At 48.3% G+C, this 19,734-nt stretch overlaps 1 protein-coding gene across 5 annotated transcripts in view; it reads left to right on the forward strand.

Moving 5' to 3' along the window:
* Positions 1-19,734, forward strand: part of VSTM4 (V-set and transmembrane domain containing 4) — a 124,593-nt gene that overhangs the window by 44,643 nt on the left and 60,216 nt on the right. For all 5 annotated transcript variants that reach the window (XM_025880398.2, XM_025880396.2, XM_025880395.2 and 2 more), the window contains 2 exons: positions 3,541-3,609; positions 12,511-12,618. In XM_025880398.2, the coding sequence (XP_025736183.1) occupies positions 3,541-3,609; positions 12,511-12,618 (177 nt within the window). The remainder of the gene's footprint in view (positions 1-3,540; positions 3,610-12,510; positions 12,619-19,734) is intronic.

Here is a 19,734-nt window from a genome sequence, read left to right on the forward strand (position 1 = left end):
CTGTTAACTTAGGATCCTTAGTTTGTTGGCTCTTTCAATGCATGTCTCCATAAGTAGGTTAGGGAGACCTTGTTATCTTGTATCCCAGATAAGGCAAAGCCATTGTTAGTGACTACATCAAGGGCCCACAATTTCAGAAAAGAAAAAATGAAAAATGAAGAAAAAGTTATCTGAAGGCACCTGCCTCTGCTAGGGTGATAGCAGCCCCTTTGAGCTGTAGACGTTTAGCGACAAGGACAAGAAAACCTTTCTTGTGGACCATTTGGATGACTGAAGAGTCACCCAGTGAAACAAAGGGCTGTCAGCAAAGGACCATGCTGGAATTAGGTGCGGGAATTAGAGCAGTGAAGAAAATAGACAAAAGTCCCTTTTCTTATGGAGCTAACATCGTTGCAGATAAAAATGGCTTATTTGGTCTCAGGCACTTTTCTAAGCACTTCACATATATTAACCCATTTGACTCTCACACATCCCATAAGAGTAGGCACTTACCATCCCTATTTGTGAAACTAAGGAACTGGGAAATCAAGCACCTTGCCCAAGGTTACCCAACCAGTAAATGGCAACTTTTTTTTTTTTTTTTAACCCGGTATGTATTAGTGCATCTCAAACTTTAAAGTTCATATGACTGACCCAGGGTATCTGGTTTAAAAGCAGGTTCTGATCCAGTAGGTCTGGCTTGGGGACCCTGTGATTCTGCACTTCTGACAGGCCCCCAGATGACACTGCACTGCTGGGCTGTGGGCCACATTTGGAGTGGGAAGGCTGTGGATGATGATGGGCATGCTCGATCTCCTGAAAACTCAGGTCCTTGGAGATAATCTATTTTTCCTTTCTGTATTGTCTTCATTGGGTCTCTTTATGGTTATCCTAGCCTAGGCTCAATTAGTTGAAGCTATGAAAGACCTTTCAAGCTAACTCAGAAGAAAGGTAGGGATAGTTTAAGGATATGGAGCTCATAGAATGCAAGGATAGCAGCCACATTACATCAGCCCTCTTGGGGCCTAGAGCTCCAGCAAGATCAAGTCCTCAGCTCCATGAATCCTCTCACTTCCAGTTTCCCCTTGGGGGTTCTGCCCCTGCTCCGTTCCACTTGCCGGTTTTTCCAGCATGGCTGCCGCCTGGAAGTCCACAGGCTCTTTCAGCCCCAGGGCCCACAACAACCATATATACTGTGTTTCTTAGTTTAAATTCTTGAAGGAAGAATCTGATTGATTGCTCTGGCAGTCAGCTGTGGGTGGGGAAATTAAGCAGAACTGATGATGGGCAAATTGTGTGGCTTATCGAATATTCCATGCAAGACCAAGAGTTCATTCCTGGAGGGCCAGACTGCTTACTTTGTGGGGCACTCAGAAAGAAATGGATTATCCATTTATTTACTAGGCACTTACCAGTTGCTAAACAGTCTACCAAGGGATGGGGATATAGAGGTAGAAGAAATATTTTAAGGAATTTAGGTTCCAATGGGAGAGTTCTTCAGTAGTGGCAGACTAGCTTATAGCAGACCAAAGCCTGCCTTCTGAGAAAAATTAGAAATCGGAAAAAAAATCTGCATCTCACCTGTAATAATTACATATTTACATATCATATATACATTTGTATTACATAATTAAATATATTTTAGCTATCCTAATTTTTCTCTGAAGGACTATCTAGATAGAGCGTAGGGAAGTTAGTGACCCCAATTGTTGGAGACACTTAACTCTTTAAGAAATTCAACCAAACTTAAGCAGCACTAGTTAAGAGAAGCTATGCAGAAAGTATCAATCAGGATGCCTAGGAGGCAAGCAGAACTTTTGGCAATTTTAACAATTGGAAGGGCCCTGTTTAATACTCTAGGCTTCTCACTGAGGATCCCTGAAGTTAGGGTAAACCTGAGATAGTCCAGACCATATAAAACTGAAACCCAGACTCTAGGCAGTTAAAATCCTGATTGGATTAGATGTTCATCCCTCTACTTTAACTTGTTACCAGGAAAATTAAAAAAAAAAATTTAAGATTTTATTTTTAAGTAAAAAATGTTTAAGATCTTATTTTTAACTAATCTTTACACCCAATGTGGGGCTCGAACTCACAGCCCTGAGATGAAGAGTTGCACACTCTACCCACTGACCCTGACAGGCACCCCGGAAAATAAAATTTTGCCTAGCATCTCTAAGGTTTTCTATATATAATGTCTGGCATTCAATTAAAAAAAGTGTTAAGACATAGCAAGGGACAGGATCAAAAGCAAAGGCAGGTTAAGAGAAACAGGTCAATGAGTGATGCAGATATGAAAGTTATCAGGCACATGCATTAAAATACTATGATTAATATGGTTTCAAAATTAGGTGACAAGCTGGAGAAATTCATCTGGGAGCTGGGATATATAAACACGAATAAATTAATTAAATATAAAAAAGGATTAATAGATGGGTTTATCAGATGGGAAGACTGGCGATCTGCAAGATGGATCAATAAGAAATACCCGGTATAAGGCCTAGAGAAGTAAAAAGATGGAAAATTCAGATTGAAATTCATGACAATATAATACAAAAGTTTTTGGGAGGGACAGTAAATAGAGTTAAAGTTTCAGACGATCTCTGCCATATGCCTTACCTCTCATACTGATACAATCTCCATTCCCACCTCCTTTGTCTTTCTATTCAGGTCCTAGATTCTCTTCTCTAGAACTCTCCAGTGTGGTAGCCATGGACCACAGGTGGCTATATACATTTAAATTAAAATAAAATTAAAAATTCAATTCCTCAGGTCCACGTGGACTAGCCACATTTCACATTCTCAAGTAGACACAGGTGTCCATTTCCTTCATCCTGGAAGTTCTATAGGACAGTAATCTCATTCCTTGACATTTTGCTTTTTTTCGTCAGCTTAATCAGGTGTACTGAAATGTATGCCTACTGCACAGAACCTTTCCATGGTTCCAACCTCTTCCGTGTAACGTTCAAGGTTTTGCACTGTGTAGCTTAGTTCTGTTTCCCTGACTGTTGAAAGCAGGCACAATAAGTTCAGTGATCAACTACTGACTAAAAGTGGACAAAATAATCTCAAAATCAGATGCTTCCTGCTGTGTGTGTATCTGGCATGGAGTGGTGCTCAAAGCACAGACCCTGAGCCGTTAGATGACTTCAGGCTCCTCTCTCTAGAGGTACCCGGCAAGTGCACCATACTTAGAAAGATATCCACTAAAATGGTCAAATAAATGTTTTGGTTTTTGGAATTCCCACTGCGGAACTCTTTAGTTGGCAAGTATGTGGGGCAAGTGGGACTTCTACTGTACTGAGTCCCAGCTTTGCCATTTATTAGCTTTTAAACAAAGACAACCTACTTTCCCCCCCACTAGTGTCTCAAGTGTTATGTGTCAGGCATTGTACCTCTCCCTCATGTGTGAGTTGTGATAATTAAATGTGGTTTTGCAAATGGGAAAATTGCTCTATAAATGTAAGTGCCACACCATATGGCATTATTTTGGATCACAGTGTGAGCCGGGTCCATAAACTACTGTACTTCATGCTCTGCCATTTCTTTTTTGTCTTACAGTGATTTCCCTCAAAGCTTCTGAAGATTCATCCGTTGAGAAAAAGAAAGAGACCTGGGCATTTTTTGAAGGTAGACCTTGCATGTTTCTTTATTATAAGATGTCCCTCCCTCGCTTTTAGATAATAGGAAGGGAATAGAATGGGAAGAAAATATAACCGAACTCAAGGGGGTCACCACTTGGGGTACACCAAATTGAACACAACCCAAGGAAAATACTGAAAGCTAAGGACTTTTTATTACTTGGGTTACAAGTTAGGAGACAGGGAGATAGTTCTCTAAGCACCGTCTCCCCATGGGGTTAGTACAGGAAGCTTTTACTCAGTGTGTTAGGGGCTGACGCAGGGACCTGCCATCGGTACTTTTGGTTCAGTTGCGCATGCCTCGCATGTCAGCATGCTAGCGCATACCTCGTACGTTCTAAAAAATGGCAGGACATTCTGTCCATAGGAAGTGATGTTAGTATAATGAGCTAAAGGTAACTTCAGGTCAGCTCACGGGGGGCTTCTGTGCAGGTCCTCAGCTCCAGCCTGGCTCACGCTGGCACCCATGGGGGCTGTTAGGAGAGACACACCTAGTAAGGGGATCTCAGGTGAAACACCCAGTTGGGCATCTCCTTGGCTGGAACTGTTGGTTCTCTGTGAAATGAAGCACATTCCTTCTTTGCTTTTGTCCCTTCCCTTCCCACTTTCTGCTGATAGCTTCCATCCCTCTTATTTGAGTAACTTCCTATTGCATTTTAGCCAACAAAAGGACCCTGACTTCTTGACTCAGTTGGTTAAGCATCGAATCTTGACTATTTCGGCTCAGGTCTTGATCTCAGGGTAGTGAGATTGAGCCCCATATAGGGCTTAGCCCAGAGTCTGCTTGTCCCTCTCCCTTCCCCTCTGCCCCTCACCCACTTGTGCTCTCTCTCTCTTTTTCTTAAATAAGTAAAATCTTTTGAAAAACCCAAAAAACTATATATTTATACATATAAAAAACCCCCAAAACTATATATTTACATATACATAAAAAAGCTATATATTTATATATATATATTCCCAGGGTGGGAATTCCTGGTGGTATCAGCCCATGGGTTTTGAAAGAGTAGAGGACAAAACTCCAATCTGTATAATTTGGGGTGGTTTTGTTTTGCTCCAGAATTCCTACTCTTAAGTGATTTAGGGAGGGATCTTCAAGTCATGTGAAAATGAAATGTACACCTACTGTGACAAATTTTATCTCCGGTTTCTTATAGAGTTTGGGGTTCTAGAAATAGTTTGAGAACCTTCAGCAAGTGATTTTCAACCCATGTTGGAAGCCCCTGGGGAGCTTTAAAAACACTGATACCTGGACCACAGCTCTGGACATTCTGATAGAGCTGGAACTTGTTAAAAGCTCTCCAGGTAACCCCAGCAGCAGCCCTGGCTGGTCCCAGATGAGCCGCTGCAGCAGAAACATTACCTGGGAGCCCGATACAAAGGCACAGTGTTGGGGCCTCCCCTCACTTACAGGATCAGAAACATTAGGAGTGGTGCCCAGCAGTCTGGGTTTTCACAAGACCTCGGGGGGGGGTGCGGGGGCGATCCTGCCGCACTCAGATTGGGGCCTTGGAGCAATGATTCTCTGCAGGTGGTTGTGCCCCTCCAGGGCGCACATGCCAGTGTGTGGAGGATACATTTTTGGTTGCTATAACTAGGCTTTTGATGCTCCTGGCCTCTACTGGATAGAGGCCAGGGGTGCTGTTAAATGTCCTAACAATGCACAGGTCAGCTCCCCACAACAAGTAAGTTATCTGGCCCCAAATGTCAAGAGTGCCGGGGTTGAAAAACCTTGCCTTACTGAGAGTGACGAAAGTTCACAGGAATTATTATCGCAAAGTAGGTGAGGATTATGACCAGAAGCAATGAAAGAAGGTACTTGGTGAGTTCTTAGGCAGAGCCTTTGGTCAGTGAAAAACTGATGAATGTTAAAAGGTGAGATCAGGAAATTGTGAAGGGTTACACTTAGTGAAGGCATGGCATTTATGGATGATGAATCCCCTTGCCGAACAGATCTAGGGAGATGTGTGTGCCTTGGAGGCTTCCCCTCACCTTTAGTTAACTCACAGATGTGGTGGAAGGAGATCGTGCCCCATGGTGGGAAGACGGGCGCTTGGATCCAAACCTACCCCTTCCAATAGCCAGTTAAAAGCAGTGGATGGAGGCACTTCCCTTCTTAGAAAAATATAATCATGATTGTGAACATTGTTTGCAAACCAGACAGTGTCACTCAGGACATTGGGATTCATTGTTTTGCCATTAAATATTTTCTTTGTCAGATTTCACTTTCATTCAGTAGAGATTCCTTGTATCCCCTGCCTTTTCTTATTCAGGCTTTGTGGCTGTCTTTTTATTTAATGACCCTCTCCCAGTGCAATAATCCCCAGCTCCTTCCCTCAGCCTTTCATTCAGGGAATGCCTATTTATTAGCAAGGAGATGAAAGCGACTTTACTCCTCATGGAGTGAAACAATAGAAAAAACAATTGATTTACCCCATGTTTCTGGGAGCTGCCCCATGGCCCAGAGCCCTACGATGGGGGAGAAGTATGGAGACATCCAGGGCATCCCTAAGGTAGGTCACTGGCAGCTGTCACGGCTTTCCTGGGGGGTTGTTAGTAACCTGCATTCTGCGCTCCTCACCGAGAACCTGATTATTGCCTTTAGGAAGGGAGCAAAACATTTGTATTGGGGCCCAGGGTGTTTCCCTAGTGCAAATGGTCTAAGGACTGTATTTGGAAATAATCCATGGTACAGGGGCACCTGGCTGGCTCAGTCGGTTAAGCACCTGCCTTTGGCTCAGGTCATGATTTCGGGGTCCTGGGGTGGAGCCCTGCTTTGGGCTCCCTGCTCAGCGGGGAGTCTGCTTCTCCCTCTGCCCCTCCCCCTGCTCATGCACTCTGTCTCTCAAATAAACAAATAAAATCTTTAAAAAAAAAATACCCGTGGTACAAAAAACAAGACTCCATATATTTGGAAATATGGCAGCATGTGGTCCCAACATGCCTTGCAGCATCATCAGCATGTCTAAAACAAGTGTGTAATTAATAGTGGTTTATACTTCGCATGTAGCTGTCAACTATCAGGGTCACTCTCCACCTGGCTCTCTACACAAAATCCGTAGCCCAGCGTGGGCTTGCTTCTCAACACAGAGACTTAGGTCCCTTCAGAAAAGAATTGGAGTCCTCACTATGTCTAATGCCTCAGAGCAGCTGTTTCCAGAGAGTTCTTTCCCCGGGATTCCGGCAGCAGTGGCCGTGTGTTTTGCTTTCTTAACCCAGCCACGGTGTCGGCGAGGTCAGGGGTACGGATGAAACTCCCTGGCGCCTGATCTCGAGCCTTTGCCCTTTTGTTCCTGGATGGGACAGCTGCAGCAGGACCTGCGGAGGGATGGCCGTCCCCCTGGGGCTCCGCTCAGCTGACCACATGCCCGCGGCACAAAACCCAGCATTGTCGGGCCTCTTGGTGAAATGCTGGAGTGAGTTAAAATCCCTCAGGACCATTGCTCAGGTATTTCTCCCCGAGCAAGATGATACTACAAGCTGGATTAAAAAAAAAAAACAAAAAGCCTGCAGTTTGTCACGTAGATCTGAGATCCTGGTGTTTGCATTTTCCCTGGAAGAGTAGAGGACTGACATGGACTTTGTCGAGTCAGTGGTCTGGGAGAGTTGCTTCCTTCAGTGTGCGGAGGTATGCTGGGGCCACCCGGCTTCCAAGCAGCGCGGAATATCCCAGCTGGCCTCTGGGTTGCCCAGCAACAGGTGCTGCCTGCCCTGCGGTGGGCCTGGTGTTCTGGGAGTGGGGAGCTGACACAAGCTCACTGTGCCGCCCCCCACCCCCCCGTCTTGGCCTCCCTGCCGCATGAGTGTCACTCCAGCCTGCCGCCCCGCCATCTGCTTCAAGGAGGCCTGGGCTGGGGCGGCTGGGGTGGCTGGGGGGTTGGGGGGTGACATTTTCTGCATGGCGGCTTGCAGCTGAGCCTAAAAGTGACATTGGTGCCTTTGGAAGTCCGATGGCAGAAGACAAAGCTGCACATGAGTTTGAGGAACATAACAAGATTTTTAGAATGATTTTGAGGATGCAGGTATATGAGGTGTTTTAAAAAAACTAACCCCAGATTAGGTTAAGTGCAGAGGTTTTTGTTCAGTTTGGATCTGAAGGCTTGGATTCAGCCTCCAGACAAGCATTGTTTGGCCCGGTGTGGTCTGAGTTTTAAAACCTCTGAGCCAACATTTATAATTAGAGAGGTGTGTGCAAGGAGGTTGAGGGAAGGGCGGAGATAAGGCAGCATGGGGCTGGCTTCCAGGCGGAGGACAGCTGTCTGGAGCAGAGTCGTGGCCGCCTCTGCTGGGCAGAGCGCAGCTTTACTCTAGGGCTCGCCCGGCGGCAAGGCAGTGCTCGATCTAGGTGTTTCTGACCCTGGCTTAAATGGCTCAGTGTTCTACCTCTGTTTGCAGAGAAAATCGGGGAGGTGGTTTCAGTGTTTTGAGCCGCTAAAACAGGGCAATTGTCTTTATGCAGCAAAAGGAACTCTTGGAACAGAGGGAAAAAATTGGAACATTGGGGTCCTGGGTGCTGCCCCATCCGGGGAAACTCAGAAGTTCTGTTTGAGCTTTTCTCCTCTGGCAAGGTGACCCTTGCTCAGGTTCCTGTAGCTTCAGGAACACAACAGAGAGCAGGCGCAGTTGCTCCCAGGCCTGTGGGGACGCGCACACAGGCAGCTGGTGCCTGCCGGCCAGTGTCCCCAACCCGTGAGCCTGTGTGCTTGGCTGTGTAGCTGAGCCTTCCGGACTGGCCAGATGTTTTATGGTCTGCAGCTGGGGTTGCCTGTGGAGAGACCCCTCTGTGCCACATGGTAGAGGCTGTGATCTGAAACCAGAGCGTGGACCTCTCGGAGCCCCTCGCCTCCTGCCGGGGCACAGCGGGCCACAGATGCCTACAGTGTGCTTCTGGGGACGCTTGTGGGAGATTCGCACCATGACCTTGTCCCTGCTTGATTGCCACAGTTTCCAAACCAAGGAAAGGGCTCCAATGAGGAGGGAGCTCGTGGAGGACACTGCTCTGCTCCAGTGGTCCAGAAACTTCATTCAGTGAGACGGTTTGTCTCTCCAACAAAGAATGAGACTGAAGCCAGATGGCCCTTGCTGTTTTGGTCCTGGGGCCAGCATCTTTGGAGTCCCTTGGAGGCAGATGTTGTGTCCTCTTGCCCCACGTCTGCGTGCCTGGCAACAGGACTGCATTATTTGCCATTATCTCGTGCCAGACAGAAATGGCTACGCAGTTCTGGTCCTGGAGCAGTTCGCTCAACTGCATGTAAATCTGGGACTGGCCCTATGTTCTCTGTGTTCTGGCCCATGCCGTGTCCTGTCATGAATCTTGGTCTGTGACCCCTGTTCTAGCTTTCAGAGTTTTGTTTAAATGGAGACCCAAGCCCCTAGCTCTGACCATTCAGAGCTCTCACCAGGTGAATCTGCAAAGCCCACGTGTCTGAGACACAGATGTCTATACAGAAGGGGAGTTTTGATTTTTGTGGTAGGAGAGGGTTTCCGCTGTCTCAAACTCCACACATGCCACTGAACTCCTCGACCCCTGTAATCTGGCTCGGCCTCCACCATCCCACAGAATTGGCTTTCCCCCAGGACTTTTCCAGTAGCTTCTGAGCAGGAAAACCCAGTGGATGTTTTCCGGCAGCACTTGATGCTATTAAAGAATCTTTCTTACAACATCTACTCTCTTGGCTTCTAGAACTCTGAACTTCAGTCTTCCTCTGCTTCTGTGACTGACTCCCAGCTCTCTCTGTAGCAGACTCTTCCTAACCACCTTCCTCCTCCCTTAAATATTAAGGCAGGTGTTCCCTTCACCTGCAGCCTTATCCTACTGTGCTTTCTACTTCTTTTACTTTTAATTCAGGCTCCTAAGTTCCATGAACAGAAGCCGTCTCAGACTAACTTAGCAAAAATGTTGACTGAGCCTAAGACCATGGGAGGACCTCGTGGACTCTGGGTCAGAGACTACACTGAGCCTCCTGGGGTGTGAGCCAGGGAAGAGAGAGTTGAAAGGAACCTGAGATGTCTGATTCTATCCCATCCCGCCTCTTCCTCTCTCATTGACTGCAGCCTCACCTGCGTCTCTAGCTCACTGTGGAAGCCAGCCCCCCCGCCGCTCCCAGCATGCTGCTTTTTCCGTTTGGACACTTAACTAACTGCTTCTCCAGGTCCCAAGGGCTTTACAAAGGTGCATTCCTGTTGACTCAACAATTGCACTTTTAGGGACTTCATCTTAAAAACCTAATATGAGAGGTGCATTAAGCTTTGAGTTTGTGAATGCTCATCATACTCATTTATTATAGGGAGCAGTTAGAAACACTTTGAGTGGCCAGTAATAAGGTCCCATGAAGCCACTTATATTAATCTGATACATTTTTTTCACTCTGTTTCTCTCTGTTTTTATTTTTTCTATATATTTTTGCATTTTCTTTGTTTTTTTAAATATGACTTAGCACAGAGCCCCAGTCCTCTTTGAAGCTCCTTGTGACCTCCTCAGGCCAGTTGAGTTCCTTCTCTGTGTGTTTCTAGTACTGGGCGCACACTTCTATTGTCACAAATGCCATACTGCTCTCTGATTTCTTGATGAGACTTTTAAATATCCATTTTTATATTTCTTGTACTTAGGAGAGTGCTGAACATGGCTGATAAGAACTGCCTGTTGGTTCAAGAAATTTAAGTCAGTAGAAAAACATTTTTGCTAAGCTCAAACATCTGTAGCTTTTTGCTGCAGAAAAGGATAAAATAAGGCGTTTGGCTTCCCTTTCCCTTTCTGAGCAGTCGGCATTTTACCAATCAGACTGGTGATGAGGTTGATCATTGGAGTTTAAGAAATGGATGTATGTTGTTATGGGCTCAAGGTTGATGTTCCCCCCCCCAATTCATATGTTGAAATCCTAACCCCTAATATGACTGTATTAGGAGATGGGGCCTTTGGGAAGTGATTATGTCATGAGAGTGGAGCCCTCATGAATGGGATTATTTGCCCTTATAAGACGAGACCCCGTAAGAGCTTGCTTGGTCTCTCTCTGTTCTCTGCCATGTGAGGATACCAAGAGAAAATGTCCCCAAACCAGGAAGAGAACTCCTACCAGATACCGGTTCTGCCAGCACCTTGTTCCTGTGAGAAGCATATGTTTATTGTTTAAACTGCTCAGTCGATGGTATTTTGTTATTGCAGCCCAAATTGACTGAGACATATATGATCATGGTTTAACTTAGAAAAATTATTGGGAGTTGTAGATTAACATGTATTTCTGAGAAATGTTACAGGGATCCCTTGTACCCATTTGTGCCCTTAACCCAATTTCTCCCCATTGTAACATCTTGCAAAACTCTAGTACAACATGGTAACCAGGATGTTGACATTGATGCAGCCAAGATACAGAACATTCCCCTCCCCACAAGGGTTTCTTATAGCCAAACCCATGTTCCCCCCATCAGCTACTCCCTCTTTAACCTCTGGCAATCACTAATCTGTTCTCTATTTCTGTAATTGTCATTTCAAGAACGTTCTGTAAATAAAGTCATATAGTATGTAGCCCTTCTGGGAGCTCTTCCCCCCCTCCTCCCACATACACACTTAGCATCATTGTTTGGAAGTTCCAGATTGCTGCATCACTAAGTAGTATTCCATGGTGTGTATGGACCACAGTTTGTTGAGCCGTTCACCTCCTGAAGGACATCTGGACAGTTTCCAGTTTCGGGCTACTGTAAATAAAGCTGCTATTTTGTGTGAACTGAAGTTTTCATTTCTCTGGGACAAATGCCCCAGAGTGCAGTTGCTGAGTTGAAGGGTATTTGTAGATGTATCTTTTAAGAAACTGTTTTCTGGGGTGGCTGTACCATTTTATATTCTCACCAGCAATGCCGAGTGACCCAGTTTACTCATATCCTTCCTGGTATTTGGTATTGTCGCTATTTTTTATTTTATTTGTTCTGATGGGTGTGTGAGATAGCTCAGTGTGGTTTAAATTTGCATTTCTCAAATGGCTAAGGAGGTTGAACATCTTCTCATGAACTTATTTGCCACCTGTATATTCTCTTTAGTGAAATATCTCTGTTTCTGCTCATTTTCTAGTAGGATTGGTTGTCTGTTTTTTTACTGTTAAGTTTTGAGAGTTCTTTATATTTTACATACTAGTCCTTTGTTGGATATACAGTTACAAATATTTCCTCCCAGTCTGTAGCTTGTCTTTTCATTCTCTTCTTATGGGTTTTTCCAAAACAAAAGGTTTTAATTTTGATGAAATCAAATTGATCAAGTTTTCTTTATATGGATGATGCTTTCAGTGTCAAGTATAAAAAAGTATCTGCTTATGGAGCCTGGGTGGCTCAGTCGGTTAAGCATCTGCCTTCGGGGCGCCTGGGTGGCTCAGTTGGTTAAGTAACTGCCTTCGGCTCAGGTCATGATCCTGGAGTCCCGGGATCGAGTCCCACATTGGGCTCCTTGCTCAGCAGGGAGTCTGCGTCTCCCTCTGACCCTCTTCCCTCTCGTGATCTCTATCTCTCATTGTCTCTCTCTCAAATAAATAAATAAAATCTCAAAAAAAAAAAAAAGCATCTGCCTTCGGCTCAGGTCCAGGGATTGAGTCCTGAGTTGGGCTCCTTGCTCAGCAGAGAGCCTGTTTCTCCCTCTGCCTGCCACTCCCCCTGCTTGTGCTCTTGTGCTCTCTCTCTGACAAATAAATGAAGTCCTTAAAAAATATATTTATAAAAATAAATTCTTTGCTTAATCCTAGATCCCAAAGATTTTTCTCCTATACTTTCCCCCAAAGTTTATATTTTTTACTTAAGCTTGTGGTTTATTTTGAGTTAATTTTTGGTAATGTATGAGGTTTATCTTACTTGGTACCTCTCCTCCGATGTGGCTCGTCCTGACAACGCCCCACTGTGTCCTTGCCTTCAGATCTCTACATATATGCTGTGCTCGTGTGCTGTGTGGGGATCCTCAGTGTCGTCCTCTTCACCCTGACCATCATCTGGCAGTCTGTATTTAGCAAGAGGAGAGCCAGAGGTAAGAGAACCAATAAGTCATGTCTGGAGTGGGAGCACAGCCGAACCACAGACAGGCGGAAGATGCTGGGCAAAGTATAACCTTGTTTGAAAAATGCATCGTGAGTCAGGGATTATGTCCCTGTGACTGGTGAGTACAGCGAGTGAGGAGATGTGTCTCCCTTGGACTCTGCTACAATCAGCTGTGCCCACGTTGAAATTTCTCTTTTTCTCAAATCCCATCCTTCTGCGGTCTCTGGGGGCGGCGGGGGGCGGCTTACCTCTCATTCGCCCAGACTGGGCTGTGGAGTCAGATGAACCTGATTTTGATTCGGGCTCTGCCGCAGAAGACTGATTTTAGACGTGTTCCTTAGCCACCCTGAACTTCAAGGTCCTCATCTATGAAACGAACTGGGGTGGACCCTGCCTCGCTCAGAATGCATGTGCTTATGAGTGTTCATTATTTACTTACAGTACCAGCGTGGCGCCAGGCAGGCAGGCAGGGTCAGGAAGGCTCCGCCCACCCGGAGGGGTCACTTCCATCTCCTTTCCTGTCGATATCCCTGTCGCCCTAGATCTGTCCTCAGCCCCTTCCTGCTCTGCTCTTTCTCTTTTCATGATTACAGTTCTGGGGATTCCGACTCTCACCTCCCTATGCAGGCTGCCTGCTTTCCCTCTCAGCCCCCACCCCACAGCAAGCCTCAATGTCTCTTTTCCACCAGAGCCCGTACATTTCCTCTGAAATACCCTCCCTGCCCCCCTTCTGCATTCCCAAAGCAGGTGCGGACGCGGGAGCTCCCCGAGATGACGTGGATGACAGCTGAGCTCTGGAATTAGACCGTCTATGGTTCAGATGGCTGCTCTTCACTTACCAGCTGATGACCTACCCGCTGAGCCTCACCTTTCCCATCTAACGGGAAAGCGCTAGTGTGCCAGTCTCATGGGATTATTGAGAGGATAAAGTTCAACAACAACAGCAACCACAAAACCTTTAACACATTCTGACTCTTGTAAGGGTCCTGCGTGTACAATGACATGAGGTTAGAGTTACACATCAGCCTGAGGTCACAGAGCTGGGAAGTGTTAAGATTTGGAAGTCACAGCATAAGGGAACCCTCGAACAGGGAGACGGAGCAGTGCTTCTGGAGGGCCTCTCCACCAAGGAGCAGGCAGGGCCCAGGGAACCCCGGAGGGAGGGCGGGGGTGCGCTCAGGGACCAGCCTGCAGCAAGCTGTTGGCATCGCAGGGTTAGGAGACGAGGACAGGAGAGGCTCTGGGAACTTGCGAGAGCTGCCGCTGTGGGAGAAGTGTCACCAGCGGGAGCCTTAGAGGAGAGACCCGGGCAATGCCAACCCAGGGGGCAGCAGGGAGGGAGCCGGAACATTCATTCCTCAGCCCTTCCTTCTCCCCTGTCCTCTGGATGTCCTGCTGTCTTTGCATGGCTCTCACCAACTAGGAGCCAGAGGGCAGGGCGTGGAGGGAGGTCAGCCATCCGGGCCAGTCAGGGTGGAGAGGGCACGGAGACACCCAGCACACTCAGTGCTGCAGACAGAGCCCGGTCTGTGGCGGATCTTGCAGGGCCCATACCCTTCCCACAGTGCTCCGGGCGGCCTCTGTGCTGTGCCTGAGAGCCTTCCTCTGCAGCATCTGCCTACCTTGTCAAGAGTGCCCAAGCTTGTCTCCCATTGCAAACCCTTGCCTATGCCTGTGAGATTGTGGGACGTGGTGCACATGTGCAGATGCATTCGCCCCCTTCAGGAGAATAGCGAGGAAGGCGCAGGCCTATCATCTGGTCCACTCTCCTTGGGATTTGGCTTATGACAAATTCCCAACAGATGGGGGACAAATGTGTTTGTTTCCCAGCTGCTTTGCTCCCAACTATTGGAGTTTGGAAGCCACATAAGCAGTCTCCAAGCCTGTCTTGCCCCAAAGGCACCTCTGCCTGGGTTCAGGAGCATGGCAGGGAAGTGTGCCTTGAGCTGGAGGCTCTGTTAGTTCATAGGCAGGGTGGGGGAATCAAAGCAAAGGAGTTAGTTCAGGAGACATCCATCTCCTCCGGAGCCAACGAGGCCGACTGAGACACATACTCCAGGCCTCACACCCAGCCGCTGAGAACCCAGATCCCAGTCGCCCTTGTCCCTCCTGGAGCGGGCCCGGACAGACTCGTGTGCACCTGCATACAGTGTCGCAAGACCCGACTGAGCTTTCAAGAGCTTCGCCGGGACACCTGCTGAGGGCCACACTGCTCACTGGCTCCTCCACGTTCTTGTGTAATCCTCACTGCCAGTCTGGAATGACAGGCCCTATTGCTCCCGTTTGCAAGAGGACGCAGCTGAGGAGCTTGAGAAAGTCCTGAAATGGGTGTGCCGGAGCCCAAGCCCAGCCTGATTCCGAGGAAATGTCTGTCCAAGGAAAACTTCACCATCTGGGAGCCAGCCTTGCCAAGGAATTTTCCTTCAGCCTTCCATGGTAGTTGCTGCCAAGGTCCTTCCCAAACAGCAAGCATAGCTCCTGTAGCCCCTAGGGAGCTTGGCTTTATTACAGCAGGCTGGCATTCTGTAGCCCAGGCCGGGCAGGTCCTGCCCCATGGGGTGCTAGCAGCCAGGCACCTCCCAGCCACCACAGGACTGGGGACAGAGGACTGTGCGTGATGGGCCCGGGGTTACCCCTCACCTGGACCCCGGAGCCTTTGCACAGCGCTGCCCGAACCTTAAGGAGCAGACTGTTCGCTGGGAAACCTGCTCAAATGAAGATTCTGATTCGGTACGTCTCATGAGATCATGGTGGGGCCACCACTGTTGGTGTGAGGCCACACTTTGAGTAGCAAGGCCTTACAGCTGGTTCTTCTGAACTCTCTCCTACTCTGTACCCATCTTTGTTATAAGAAATATTTTGAAAGGATCCCATTACTATCTTGAAAGGAAACTCAGAGATGAGATATGCTTCCTGTACCCACAGAAATACAATCAGGCCTAGACTTGCTTGTTATATGGACATTTTCTGGGTTTTCTGTCACTATGTGTGGGTTGGGCCCTCTGCATCCTGGCCACCTGGAGGAAAGCCAAGCTCTCTTGCCTATGTAAGAACCACAGAGCATCCAGGTCTGTAGGCTGCTCACATACACAGGGAAAGCCGAGGTGAGCCCCACACCTGCTCTCCCGCTCCTTCAGCAGGATCTGTCTTCAAAGAGGATATTGGAGCAGCCATCTCCATTCCCGAAGCAATCCCCTGGAGGGTGTTGAGGTAAACAAAGCCCAGCCCGGAAGCTGGGGGGCCAGGGACCAGCGTCCTTCTCTCTCTTCATTCCCACTGCTCTGCCTTCACCCCAGCCTTGTTCTGCCTTGTTTTCCTGGGGTGCTCATTATTCACCTGAGCTGGAGCTAATTGCACCCATGTGTTACTTGCTTTCCACTTTCTCTGGAGCTGGGAGTCTTCGTCCTGGCTGTTAGTCCCGGGGTGCCTGGAACTTTGTCCCAGGGCCTCTGCGGCTCTGAGTCACCCTGGAAAACACCAGTCCTGGTGGCCCAGGGCCAAGCCCTGAGTTATTCCTCAAGCACACTGCTTTCCAGTGGCCTTCACTTGTTTGGGAATGAGTCCAGACTCGCTGCTTTGAGGGGACCCCAGCAATCCCCCAACCTTCTCTGTCTGAACTCTTACAAGGGCAGTTTGAAGGCACACTAGAACCAGGTGGAAGGAGAGGGGCTTAGCTCCTTTGTCGCTACTCTTTGTGTCTGTGAGATGTCAGTCTAGCTTGCACGTGCTGTGCTAGAACCCTCGCACTGGAGCCAGGGCTTCCTGGAGCTTGCTAGACCCCCTTGTTCCCCTGCTGCAAACTTGTTCTCCATGCTTCCCCATGGCGATGGGGCCAAAGAGCCTATGATCTTTACTCCCAGAGGTACAGGGAAGAAGGAGTCTGTCACGGCCATACTCAGTGCAGGGAGGAGGCTCAGTGCAGGAAGGAGGCTCAGTGCAGGGAGTGGGGTGGCTGTGGATGAGGAGCAGAGGGGAGACCCTGGGGCCTTGGGGAAGTTGATGGGCTCACCTGCCTGGTGTCACAGACGCTTGGACAATCCCTAGCATGAGCTCTCCTCACCACACACTCCTGAGATGCAGACTTGGTTTTCAGAACGTGTGGGAAGGTTGGCTGGCTCTCGTGGGCCCACTGCCGCCTTGGGAAGCGGGCCCACCCTCCCTGTGCTGGTGCTTGTCAGCCTCCCCAGGAGCGTAGTGTGGGAGCACAGGACCTGGAGCGTGGATCCAAGCTCCTTTACTTACAGAGTGGGTCTTTTCAGGCCCCGAGTAAACGTCCTGCGTCCCCAAGTGTCCTCACTGTAAAATGGGGTTAAGAGTTTCTCTTACTCGTACATCCACTGGGGATGCTTTTCCCAGTGTGGTGTGCCGGTCCTTGGTGTGGGCAGTTCCGGGGAGCACCTTCTCCCGGGTCCAGCTCACTTTCCAAACCACATCCTTCCATCACGGTCATGGTGACTGTGGGATGAGCCATCCCGACAGCAAGGGCAAGCAGAGCTACCCCACGCACTGTCCCCAGTAGAGATACACAGTAAGCCACGTATGTCATTGGACATTTTTGTAGTAGTCACATTAACAAGGTAAAAAGGTAAAAAAAAAAAAAAAAAAATCTCTTTTGTTTAACTCATTGTATCTAAAATAGCATTTTGACAATATCAATAGAGAGATTCTGAATGAGATATTTTACATTCCTTTGTTAAATCCAGCATGATTTCATGCTTCCAGCACTTCTCATTTGGGACTAGGTGTATTTCGAGTGCCAGCCTGGGGCCCACGACTTCCATATAGGACAAGTCTCTAGACACACAACTTTATGTGCTGCTGCTTTCCATCAGTGCTTTTCGTGTGGCCATGAAATGGCTCTCTGTAGCAAGAGAACAGGTGATGGGAAACCCCATTCTCCTTCTCAGTTTACCACTTGGTGACCCAGAGAAATGGCTTCACCTGTCCTAGTGTCGGCGCCGGAAGCACCGTCAAGGCAGGGCTGCTTCCTGGAGGGCCTGGGGTTTTGGATGTGACATGACGGGAGCCCAGTTCTGTGTAAAGGGAAGGGCTGACGGGAAGTGGGGCACACCCCTGGTCTTATCTCTCCCCCCAGGGAAGTGCAAACGGTCCTTTTCCAGGCCACTGGGCTCCCTGCCGGTGCTGGGGAGGAGGCCGGGAGAGCACAGTGCTCAGTCATTCTGGCTCCTTCTGCAAACGCACGGGACCTTTTGCAGGGGCCTGTCGCAGTGTTGGCACAGTGTGGGAGATGCTTGGGGAACAGAGCAGAAATATCCATGGGTCCTATCTCAGGGTCTCTGCAAGGCCTGGGGTCTGGAGAGGGTGCAGGCAAATTAGGGGAAAGACCGGGGAGGGTCCGCTATACCTTGAGGCCCCAACGCTGCTCCAGGGCCTGAGAGGATGGGGGAGCATGGCTACCTCCACTCCAAGTCACCCGACTGGGGGTGGTAATGGTGACAGAGACAGGCCCAGATGGGGAGGACACAGTCTTCAGCCTGGACAGGTCGTCTGGAAGGTTTGGCCATGAGTTGGGGGTTGGGAGCAGTGTCACCCTGGCTGAGGAGGCAGAGAAAGGGTAGCCCCAGAGCCTGGAGGTGAGAAAAGCAGTCCTTCCTCTTAGTCTTTAAAGTCCTAAAGATCCTAAGATCACCATTGAAAAAGAAGTGTGTCCTGAGTTTTCATTTCTGTGCAGTACGGTTGCGTTGTGTGGAGCCAGGAACCTCTGGGTCAAGTATGCTGGGTGGGAGGTCATGGCTCATGATGGAGACTGGCTCCAGGACCCCCCTTTATTGGCTTCCTTCTTTTCCTGGTCTCACTTCCCCCCCTCTCCAGTGGATTTGCTGGGATCGAGTCCCACATAGACTCTTTGTACTGAAATGCTTGTCTTTACAAGGCTCTGCTTCTCGGGCAGCCCTAGCTCTGGAGTCAGCACTGATTAGGTTACATATATTTAAAGGTGACTCTGGGCAAGGGCTATTTCTCAGGTGCACGTAAGTCTTAATGTTTGGTATGCAGGATTACTTTTGGTTCCCTGGGCAGTCCCTCTCATTAAAGGGACATCGGCCCTGTGTTTACCAGTCTGAGACCTTATAAACATCGGTCAGCAAGTGTTGGCTGAGGTGCATATGTTGTGCCCGGCACTGACCATCCTCACTGGGCTCCTGGTCTTTCTGAGTCAGCCCCCTCCCCTGTGGCCTGCCCTCCTGCTCCCTGGCTTCCTGATCTCCAGGCTGCTCACCTCACTGCCCCTGGACTGGATTTCCCAAAATACAGGTCCGTGCATGGATTCTCTAGGACTCTAGCCCCGGCTCTGCCCTGCCCAGCTGTGGCACAGTGGGCCAGCCATTTCTCCTGAGACTTATTCTCTGCATCTGTAGGAGCGCTAATACCAGCCCCCCAGTAACTCTGAGAATGGTAAGGAGTAGTTACAAGAGGGCTCTGGAGTCAGGCTGCCCAGTTTTGTCCCTTCCTAGGTGTGTTAGTTTGCTTGGGCTGCCGTAGTAAAGCTTCTGGGTGGCTGTCCTCTCCCTGTGTCTTCACCTGGTCTTTCCTCTGCACTTGTCTGTTTCCTAATTTTTTCTTAGAAGGACATCAGTCATGTTGGATTCGGGCCCACCCCAGTGACCTCATCTTAACTGAATCACCTGTTTAAAGGCCTCATCTCCAACTAAGTCACATTCTGAGGTGTTGGGTTTTAGGTCTTCCACATAAGAGGGGCACAGCTCAGCCCATAACACCGCTGTGTGACCTTGGTCAAGGTCATTAATCTCTCTGTGCCTCAGTGCCCCCCACCGTAGAATTAGGTGCAATGACAAAGTTTTTGCGAAGATTGAATTCAAATGCAAAGTTGTGGTCTTCAAACAGTTTTGCTTGCATAGCACCTAAAAGCATTTCAAAAACTATGCACCCTTGAACATTTTTTGTTGATGTCTAAACTTTTTCATCATAAATGTAAATTGTTGCAAAGGAGGTAATTTCCAGGGCATCACAAATATTGACATCTTAAAATGAAATGGTTAAATCTCTTTACATCTAAATGTCATGAATTTAGTAACTACCTCCCTTTATTTAAAAAGACTCTATGGGGTGCCTGGGTGGCTCAGAT

This window comes from Callorhinus ursinus, unplaced genomic scaffold (genome assembly GCF_003265705.2).
Source record: "Callorhinus ursinus isolate GAN/ISIS: 27379988/994484 unplaced genomic scaffold, GSC_fseal_2.0 scaffold20, whole genome shotgun sequence".
NCBI classification, from domain to species: domain Eukaryota; kingdom Metazoa; phylum Chordata; class Mammalia; order Carnivora; family Otariidae; genus Callorhinus; species Callorhinus ursinus.